Source organism: Xenopus laevis, chromosome 7L (genome assembly GCF_017654675.1).
Source record: "Xenopus laevis strain J_2021 chromosome 7L, Xenopus_laevis_v10.1, whole genome shotgun sequence".
NCBI classification, from domain to species: domain Eukaryota; kingdom Metazoa; phylum Chordata; class Amphibia; order Anura; family Pipidae; genus Xenopus; species Xenopus laevis.
Genome location: NC_054383.1, coordinates 4,795,484 through 4,805,893, shown reverse-complemented (window position 1 = coordinate 4,805,893; position 10,410 = coordinate 4,795,484). Strand labels below are relative to the sequence as shown.

At 41.9% G+C, this 10,410-nt stretch overlaps 1 protein-coding gene across 1 annotated transcript; it reads left to right on the top strand.

Annotated features, from left to right (window-relative positions):
• The first annotated feature begins 7,903 nt into the window (after positions 1-7,903).
• Positions 7,904-9,828, top strand: prlhr.L (prolactin releasing hormone receptor L homeolog). Its single transcript, XM_018226659.2, has 2 exons — positions 7,904-8,270; positions 8,359-9,828. Exon 2 carries the CDS (start codon positions 8,404-8,406, stop codon positions 9,433-9,435), a length of 1,032 nt encoding a protein of 343 aa, XP_018082148.1. The 5' UTR covers positions 7,904-8,270; positions 8,359-8,403; the 3' UTR covers positions 9,436-9,828.
• Positions 9,829-10,410: the final 582 nt, after the last annotated feature.

Here is a 10,410-nt window from a genome sequence, read left to right as displayed (position 1 = left end):
CCCTTAATATCTTGGAGTCTAAAAAATTTTTTTCGTCAGCTCTCCAGTTTGTAATTTCTTTTTGCTAGGTTCTTTTTGCTAGTAACCCATAGCAACCAATCAGTGACTAGCTTTTTTCAGGCACCTGCAGGTTGTACAATGAAAGCAAGCATCTGATTGGTTGTCTCGGGTCCCAGCTCAGCACATTTGCCCGGTGACTTTATTTATTTCTACCATCCGATCTGCATTTACTTCATTCCTTCTGCTCGTGATGTTCTCGTGTCTCCCCATTGTCAGTGGCACAATCCATTCCATGAACCCAACTTGCCTTTATAGAGAGAGAGACGTCTCGGCTCCGACACAGAGAAACGGGGCACGATGTGAGGGTTCCTCTTGTTCTGCTCAAGGTGATTGAAACTCACATGAAGAATTCTGTTTATTTATTTGATGAGATCTCCCCAAGGCCACAGAAACATTTCTCATCTTTCATTCTTTATCTCTCAATTCTCCCTTCAAACGTGTTCTCTTCTTTTATGTTCAGCTTCTCACCATCTCTGCCCCAGTGAACTTACAATTTAAGGTCCATTTCACGTTCTTATCAGTCCCTGCCCCAGTGAGTTTACAATCTAAGGTCCCTATCACATTCCAATTGGTCCCTGCTCCAGTGAGTTTACAATCTAAGGTCCCTATCACACTCCTATAAGTCCCTGCTCCAGTGAGCTTACAATCTAAGGTCCCTATCACATTCCCATCAGTCCCTGCCCCAGTGAGTTTACAATCTAAGGTCCCTATCACATTCCAATTGGTCCCTGCTCCAGTGAGTTTACAATCTAAGGTCCCTATCACACTCCTATAAGTCCCTGCTCCAGTGAGCTTACAATCTAAGGTCCCTATCACATTCCAATTGGTCCCTGCTCCAGTGAGCTTACAATCTAAGGTCCGTATCACACTCCTATAAATCCCTGCTCCAATGAGCTTACAATCTAAGGTCCCTATCACTTTCCTATCACGTTCCTAAAGTCCCTGCTCCAGTGAGCTTACAATCTAAGGTCCCTATCACATTCCCATCAGTCCCTGCCCCAGTGAGTTTACAATCTAAGGTCCCTATCACATTCCAATTGGTCCCTGCTCCAGTGAGCTTACAATCTAAGGTCCGTATCACACTCCTATAAGTCCCTGCTCCAATGATCTTACAATCTAAGGTCCCTATCACGTTCCTATAAATCCCTGCTCCAGTGAGCTTACAATCTAAGGTCCCTATCACATTCCTATAAGTCCCTGCTCCAGTGAGTTTACAATCTAAAGTCCCTATCACAGTCCCTGCTCCAGTGAGTTTACAATCTAAAGTCCCTATCACAGTCCCTGCTCCAGTGAGCTTACAATCTAAGGTCCCTATCACATTCACACAAACTACAATTTTATCAGGGGTCAATTAACCTGCCGGTAGGTATTTGGAGTGGGGGAGGGAAAGGCTGTGACTGGTTTTACACATGATCTGACTGGTAATAAATGTAGCGCAGAACAAATCCTCTCTGAGATTCCATTTGATTCCATCCAATTACAGTATGTTCCCTTTCTCTCCTCTCTCACTGTTTCATTGCATTATTTTATATATTGTGTTATATAATGTCCCAGACAAGCTATAAATCCTCTAGCCTCACATTGTATGACAAGGGAAGGGTATCTTATTTAATCTCCTCCGGAGAGAGCAGGTCAGATGCAATAACTGGTGTAATAATGAAATGTGCAAAGGTTTCTAATAAATTCCGGCGCCTGGCACTACTACAAATTAATTTAAGCAGAGGGGACTCACCCTTTCAGCAGATATTAAACTGCACGCAGATGTCTCATTTGTACTGACAGTTACTGTCTATTCAGATAGCGAATCTACACACATCTCTAATTGGACGATCATTATATACTTCAATGTATATATATATATATTTGTTGTATTGCTTGATTCCTCACAACACACTGATTGTTCTATTACTTGTGTAACTGAGAGCCCAGAGCTGTCATTTCTGATATAGAAATGATGATATTTATCACTCATGTATTATAAGGGATATTGTACCCCCTAATGTAAATGATAAGGATATTAGAAGTCACTGAGGGGTTGTTCTGTGACCATATAAAGACACAAGGCTGCAGGCTGAGTTATACAGGGAACTCTGAGTATCACTCATGTATTATAAGGGATAATGTACCCCCTACTGTAAATGATAAGGATATTAGAAGTCACTGAGGGGTTGTTCTGTGACCATATAAAGACACAAGGCTGCAGGCTGAGTTATACAGGGAACTCTGAGTATCACTCATGTATTATAAGGGATAATGTACCCCCTACTGTAAATGATAAGGATATTAGAAGTCACTGAGGGGTTGTTCTGTGACCATATAAAGACACAAGGCTGCAGGCTGAGTTATACAGGGAACTCTGAGTATCACTCATGTATTATAAGGGATAATGTACCCCCTACTGTAAATGATAAGGATATTAGAAGTCACTGAGGGGTTGTTCTGTGACCATATAAAGGCACAAGGCTGCAGGCTGAGTTATACAGGGAACTCTGAGTATCACTCATGTATTATAAGGGATAATGTACCCCCTACTGTAAATGATAAGGATATTAGAAGTCACTGAGGGGTTGTTCTGTGACCATATAAAGGCACAAGGCTGCAGGCTGAGTTATACAGGGAACTCTGAGTATCACTCATGTATTATAAGGGATAATGTACCCCCTACTGTAAATGATAAGGATATTAGAAGTAATCTGGGAAATGTTGTTGCTGTGATACCAGTGTCTCTGGGAGTTAAAATGTCTCACTGAGACAGAACTGGGGACCTGCTGGATGTTAAAGCTCTAGGGAGACAGACAATGGTGACTATTCCCAGTGATGCCCTTGAGATGTTGATTACATTATCCAGCAAAACAATGTCCGTCCTATGAATGTGTGATCAGAGAAGTTCTGGTGGCTGAGCAATATATAGAGAAAAGGCAGAGGTGCCTTACAGACTTATATGGCTTCTGCTACATTGTTTTAGGAGTCAGAACCAGCAGTGCATAGAATATACACAGCCAGGCAGATACGGCTTTTACATTTACACATAACTTTAAAACCACTGAAAATGTTGAACGAATGCGTTAGTATTCAATTCTGAAGTCTTGGGCCATTGATCCTGCAGGTTCCTTTTCCAGCTTGTGCCACACAGACATGTACATACACACGCACACAGACATGTACATACACACGCACACAGACATGTACATACACACGCACAGACATGTACATACACACGCATACAGACATGTAAATACACACGCACACAGACATGTACATACACACGCACAGACATGTACATACACACGCATACAGACATGTACATACACACGCACACAGACATGTACATACACACGCACAGACATGTACATACACACGCACACAGACATGTACATACACACGCACACAGACATGTACATACACACGCACACAGACATGTACATACACACGCACAGACATGTACATACACGCATACATACATGTAATTACACACACACACAAAAATACACACTCACACAGACATGTACATACACACACACAGACAGACATGTAAATATACATGCACACAGACATGTAAATACACACGCATACATACACACTCACACAGACATGTAAATACACACGCAATCAGCTGCATGTATAATGATGTATCACATGTGGAGCAAAAACATTCTAATTAGAACTTTACAATTGGTTACCATGGCAATGGCAGTTATCACAATCACATGGACAACTGACCTTTTGTACTTCCCCAATAGAATTTTTTTTCAGGCTATATATATATATATATATATATATATACACATTATACATTGGGTACATATATGACTTTTTCTATGTTATAGATAGATCTTTTCTAAACAACTTTTCATTTGATCCTCATTGTTTATTTTGAATTTCTATTCTGCATCTTTCCAGACTGCAACTGTATAAGCTATCTGGTTGTCATAGCTGTATACCATAGCAACAATATTAATTTCTTCATTTCTATTGTTATTCTTCTTTATGATTGCTTATCATTATCCTAACCACGTTTCAAATAATTTAATATGTGGCATTTAATAAGTGTGGAGAGCCAGGAGCTCTGTCAGTAAAGTACACACAATGTTGCCTTTATTTCCCAGCATTCAATGTGGTTAGAATTGCCAACTTACCCCTTGGTTCACCTTTGAGTTAACTTTTTAGTATGACTGCTATATATATAGAGAGTGATATTCTGATATTCATTTTTTATTATTTGTGGTTTCTGAGTTATTTAACTTTTTATTCAGCAGCTCCTCCAGTTTGCAATTCAGCCATCTGGTTGCTAAGCTCCAAATTCCCCTAGTAACCATGATGCTGGAATATGAATAGGAGATGAGTAATAAAAAGCAATAACAATAAATGTGTAGCCTTACAGAATTTTTTTTTTTTAAGATGGGGTCAGTGACCCCATTTGAAAGCTGGAAAAAGAAGAAGTAATTCAAAAACTATAAAAGAGAAACAATGAAGACCAGTTGAAAAGTTGCTTAGAATTAACCATTCTATTCTGATGAATGAAGATGTTTATCTGTGATGGATTTGCCCCTCTAAGATCTCTGATTGCTTTTTCTTTCCTCCACAAGAAGAACTCAAGGGCCATCTAATCAAGTTGTATATTTAATTCTTCTGTCTCTATGTAATATTTGCAGCCGCTGCACATCCCGCAAGAGCCCTTCAGCCCTAAAAATGGATCCCGAGTAAGTACCAGCGGGTGGCGCGCGTTTCCTAATTACTGCGACGGCAAATGAATGAGTCATTGACATGTGTAAGCGAATTGCATTGCTGCGCCTCCTCGAGATAAGACGACTGAAAGGAGAGCGGATATTATAGTTCTTGGAATTTCCATTCCTTTAGGGAACAGGAAAGGTGAACCCAGTATTTATCCTGAACTGGACCCACACCCGACCCGGCTTCCCCCCTCCATTTATAGAACTGCGCCGACCTGCTGATGACGTCACAAAAGGGGCAGCAATCTGTGGGTCCTGGCAAATGACAGAGGGGCTGCCATAAGATGCCACTGAAAGTCACTATTTAGTGGGCCTCTCTGTACTTGAAATACCAGGGCCTATTTTGACTTCCAGTTCGGATCTGACTACTACATACATACATCTTGAGCCCATATCACTACTACATAAATACATCTTGAGCCCATACATTATCACTACTACAAATATCACTACTACATATATCCATTTTGAGCCCATATCACTACTACATAAATACATCTTGAGCCCATACATTATCACTACTACAAATATCAATACTATATATATCCATCTTGAGCCCATATCACTACTTCATACATATATCTTGAGCCCATATCACTACTACATACATACATCTTGAGCCCATACAGTATTACTACTACATATATCACTACTACATATATCCATCTTGAGCCCATATTACTACTACATACATACATCTTCAGCCCATATCACTACTACATTCATACATCTTGAGTCCATAGACCTCAGATATGTCACTGTATCAGACCCAGCACCCAGGTGTATCACAACTAGAATTCTACAATGTAAAACCCGAACTGAGAAACCTACAGAAATGCAGATTAACCTTTATTTCTCTGGGGGAGGGACCATGTGAGGCAGAGGCAGTGGTTTTCAATCAAGTTCATGTGGAGTGAGGAGGGATAAAATAGCCAAGGTCAGTGTAACAGGCTTTATCTCTATTAACATCACCATCCTTGAGAATTGCTTAGAAACCAGAGAAACTGATGTGAAGGGCACATATATAGTGAATAAAGTACCCCCTCTTGTAAAATATAAGGATATTATAAGTTACCGAGGAGTTTCATGACCATATAAAAACACGAGGCCGAAGGCCGAGTGTTTTTATACAGGTCATGGAACTCCGAGGTAACTTCTAATATCCTCATATTTTACAACTGGGGGTACTTTATTTATTATAATACACAAATTTTAGTGAGTCATGTGACAGAAATTACATCACTACTCACCGTTTATAACTGATGACATCACTACTCACCGATTATAAGGATATAATTTACAAGATATTCATGGCTTTTGTGTATTATATCTCCATATAATCTGCCCTTAAATAAACATGTTTGTTTGCATCAGACTTTGTAATGTACTCTAGAGAAATAGTCTATTTAGAACATATATATTTTTATAATAAACTACAGCTACAGTGTTTTATAATATACAGTAGGGGCTACATTATCCCTTATAATACATGAGTGATACTCAGAGTTCCCTGTATAACTCAGCCTGCAGCCTTGTGCCTTTATATGGTCACAGAACAACCCCTCAGTGACTTCTAATATCCTTATCATTTACAGTAGGGGGTACATTATCCTTTATAATACATGAGTGATACTCAGAGTTCCCTGTATAACTCAGCCTGCAGCCTTGTGCCTTTATATGGTCACAGAACAACCCCTCAGTGACTTCTAATATCCTTATCATTTACAGTAGGGGGTACATTATCCCTTATAATACATGAGTGATACTCAGAGTTCCCTGTATAACTCAGCCTGTAGCCTTGTGTCTTTATATGGTCACAGAACAACCCCTCAGTGACTTCTAATATCCTTATCATTTACAGTAGGGGGTACATTATCCCTTATAATACATGAGTGATACTCAAGTTCCCTGTATAACTCAGCCTGCAGCCTTGTGCCTTTATATGGTCACAGAACAACCCCTCAGTGACTTCTAATATCCTTATCATTTACAGTAGGGGGTACATTATCCCTTATAATACATGAGTAATACTCAGAGTTCCCTGTATAACTCAGCCTGCAGCCTTGTGCCTTTATATGGTCACAGAACAACCCCTCAGTGATTTCTAATATCCTTATCATTTACAGTAGGGGGTACATTATCCCTTATAATACATGAGTGATACTCAGAGTTCCCTGTATAACTCAGCCTGCAGCCTTGTGTCTTTATATGGTCACAGAACAACCCCTCAGTGACTTCTAATATCCTTATCATTTACAGTAGGGGGTACATTATCCCTTATAATACATGAGTGATACTCAGAGTTCCCTGTATAACTCAGCCTGCAGCCTTGTGTCTTTATATGGTCATAAGAACAACCCCTCAGTGACTTCTAATATCCTTATCATTTACAGTAGGGGGTACATTATCCTTTATAATACATGAGTGATACTCAGAGTTCCCTGTATAACTCAGCCTGCAGCCTTGTGTCTTTATATGGTCACAGAACAACTCCTCAGTGACTTCTAATATCCTTATCATTTACAGTAGGGGGTACATTATCCTTTATAATACATGAGTGATACTCAGAGTTCCCTGTATAACTCAGTCTGCAGCCTTGTGCCTTTATATGGTCACAGAACAACCCCTCAGTGACTTCTAATATCCTTATCATTTACAGTAGGGGGTACATTATCCCTTATAATACATGAGTGATACTCAGAGTTCCCTGTATAACTCAGCCTGCAGCCTTGTGCCTTTATATAGTCACAGAACAACCCCTCAGTGACTTCTAATATCCTTATCATTTACAGTAGGGGGTACATTTACCCGACACTGATTGCTTTTGAATTACTAAATGATTTAATTTCCATGTAACAAGCAATTTAATGAAAGAAATGCATTTCCCACCTCTGGAGCAGACATAACAGGTTCTGTAAATGTATAGTGAACATCAGTGTCAATATGAACAAATTGTGGGCTGATTTTCCCATTATACAGATCAGGAATGACAGTTCCGGGCAATTTCTAGTGATCTCTAACAGGGATGTTCAGCACATGCTTTGCTGCCCTCTAGTGTTCACCTGTGTCACTTACACATTTTACATGTAAAACAAAAACAGGGAAAGTATACTGAAGGTGCTACAGTCATTGGACAGTGAGCTCTCAGTACATTCCCATCCCTTTTTGTTGCTGATTAGAATGAAACTGATGGACAGGGGTTTGTTACACAGCTTGTCACGTGTTTGCCTCTCTTTGCTGATAGAGGATTCTGTATTGAGCCAACCTGTGAGTTGCACACATATGCACACCCATACACCCACACACACTCCTTAATGATTTCATTCTCCATCACACACACACTTACACACACACATACAGAGTCAGATACCAACCTCCTCCTGTCTCCCCCCACCCAGCACTCAATTTTCTGTTAGAGAAGCCGTTTCTGTCGGATGCAGAAGAAGCACTGAGTGCAGATGCCTCCAGCTCCCCGGAGCAGTAAGTACTGGGGCTAAGGGTCCCTGGGGTGGGAAATCCTGTTACCTGTGCCCAGGTAGAGTAACGAAATGTTCACCCTCTGCTGCAGGAACCAGGATTCCTTTACACCTCTGTCCCTCCTCTGAAGGAAACGATGACCCCAAAGAACATCTCCACCACCCAAAGCCTATTCCCCGCCATGAGCAGTAACTCCAGCCAGCAGTTTATGGGGCTGCAGCTCATCCACTCCTACAAAGCCCTCATCATCCCCTGCTACTCGCTGGTGGTCTTCACCGGCATCTTTGGCAACTACCTGCTCATCTACGTAATCTGCAGAAGCAAAAAGATGCACAACGTCACCAACTTTCTGGTGGGCAACTTGGCCTTCTCTGACATGCTCATGTGTGCCACCTGTGTGCCCCTCACCCTGGCGTATGTTTTTGAGCCCAGGGGGTGGGTTTTTGGGCATTTCCTCTGCTACTTTTTCTTTCTGATGCAGCCAGTGACTGTCTATGTTTCAGTCTTCACTCTGACAGTAATAGCAGTGGACCGGTACCATGCTATGGTTTATCCTCTCAGGAGAAGGCTGACCATTCCTACCTGTGCCTATATTCTAGCCGGGATCTGGCTGTTGAGTTGCCTGATGGCCGTCCCAGCCTTGGCCCACACCTACCATGTTGAGTTTCCTCAGCTGGACTTCTCAATCTGTGAGGAGTTTTGGTTTGGAATGGAAAAGAAACGCCTGGCATACGCCTACAGCACCCTCATCCTTACCTACGCCCTCCCTTTCATTATCATCGCCTTGTCCTACCTGAGGATCTCGGTCAAGCTGAAGAACCGAGTGGTCCCCGGGAACATCACTAATGTGCAGGCTGAGTGGGACAGGGCCAGGAGGAAGAAGACCTTCCGCTTGTTGGTGCTGGTGGTGGGGGCCTTCGGCATGTGTTGGCTGCCGCTGCATATATTCAACATAATGAAAGATATTGATATTAATCTTATTGACAAACAATACTTCAACCTGGTGCAGCTGCTGTGCCACTGGCTGGCCATGATGTCTGCCTGCACCAACTCACTGCTCTACGCCTGGCTGCACGACAGCTTCCGAGGGGAACTCAAAAAGATGTTTCTGTGGAGGAGGAAAAGGATAGGACCCACAGCACCATGTGTCCTCAGCGTGGTCTTGTAATTTATAGCAAAGGGAAACAATGTCCAGATGGCCGGGCCACTTGTTTGCACACAGCAGCAAAAACCCAATGTATTATGGAACAGTGGTTTGTACACTTTGCTGGAGGGGAATGGAGGGGGCTGCTGTTTACCTTCTGTCCAGGAGACCAGAAGCAGAATGTTATCTCCTCACGCAAGGGCTCTTTGAATATGTATGGGATTAAGCTTGTCAGTATGGAGACTTATTTACATCTTGCTGAGCATTTTCAAATGGATAGGGCTGCCTATACTATTGGGTCACAATAGAGTATAGTAACCTTTCCTGAGATGATTTTTACCCTGCTACTATAGACACTATCCCACAGTCACACTCCCTTCCCAGAGACTACTATCCCACTGTTACTATAGACACCATCTCTCCCTACTATACCTGCTATCCCACAGTCACACTCCCTTCCCAGAGACTATTATCCACTGTTACTATAGGCACCATCTCTCCCTACTATACCTGCTATCCAACAGTCACACTCCCTTCTCAGAGACTATTATCCCCTGTTACTATAGATACCATCTCTCCCTACTATACCTGCTATCCCACAGTCACACTCCCTTCCCAGAGACTATTATCCACTGTTACTATAGACACCATCTCTCCCTACTATACCTGCTATCCCACAGTCACACTCCCTTCCCAGAGACTATTATCCACTGTTACTATAGACACATCTCTCCCTACTATACCTGCTATCCCACAGTCACACTCCCTTCCCAGAGACTATTATCCCACTGTTACTATAGACACATCTCTCCCTACTATACCTGCTATCCCACAGTCACACTCCCTTCCCAGAGACTATTATCCCACTGTTACTATAGACACATCTCTCCCTACTATACCTGCTATCCCACAGTCATACTCCCTTCCCAGAGACTATTATCCCACTGTTACTATAGGCACCATCTCTCCCTACTATACCTGCTATCCCACAGTCACACT

What these genes read in the sequence shown, in the direction of transcription:
- prlhr.L (XM_018226659.2), top strand. Translation starts at nt 8,404, where the DNA reads ATGACCCCAAAGAACATCTCCACCACCCAAAGCCTATTCCCCGCCATG.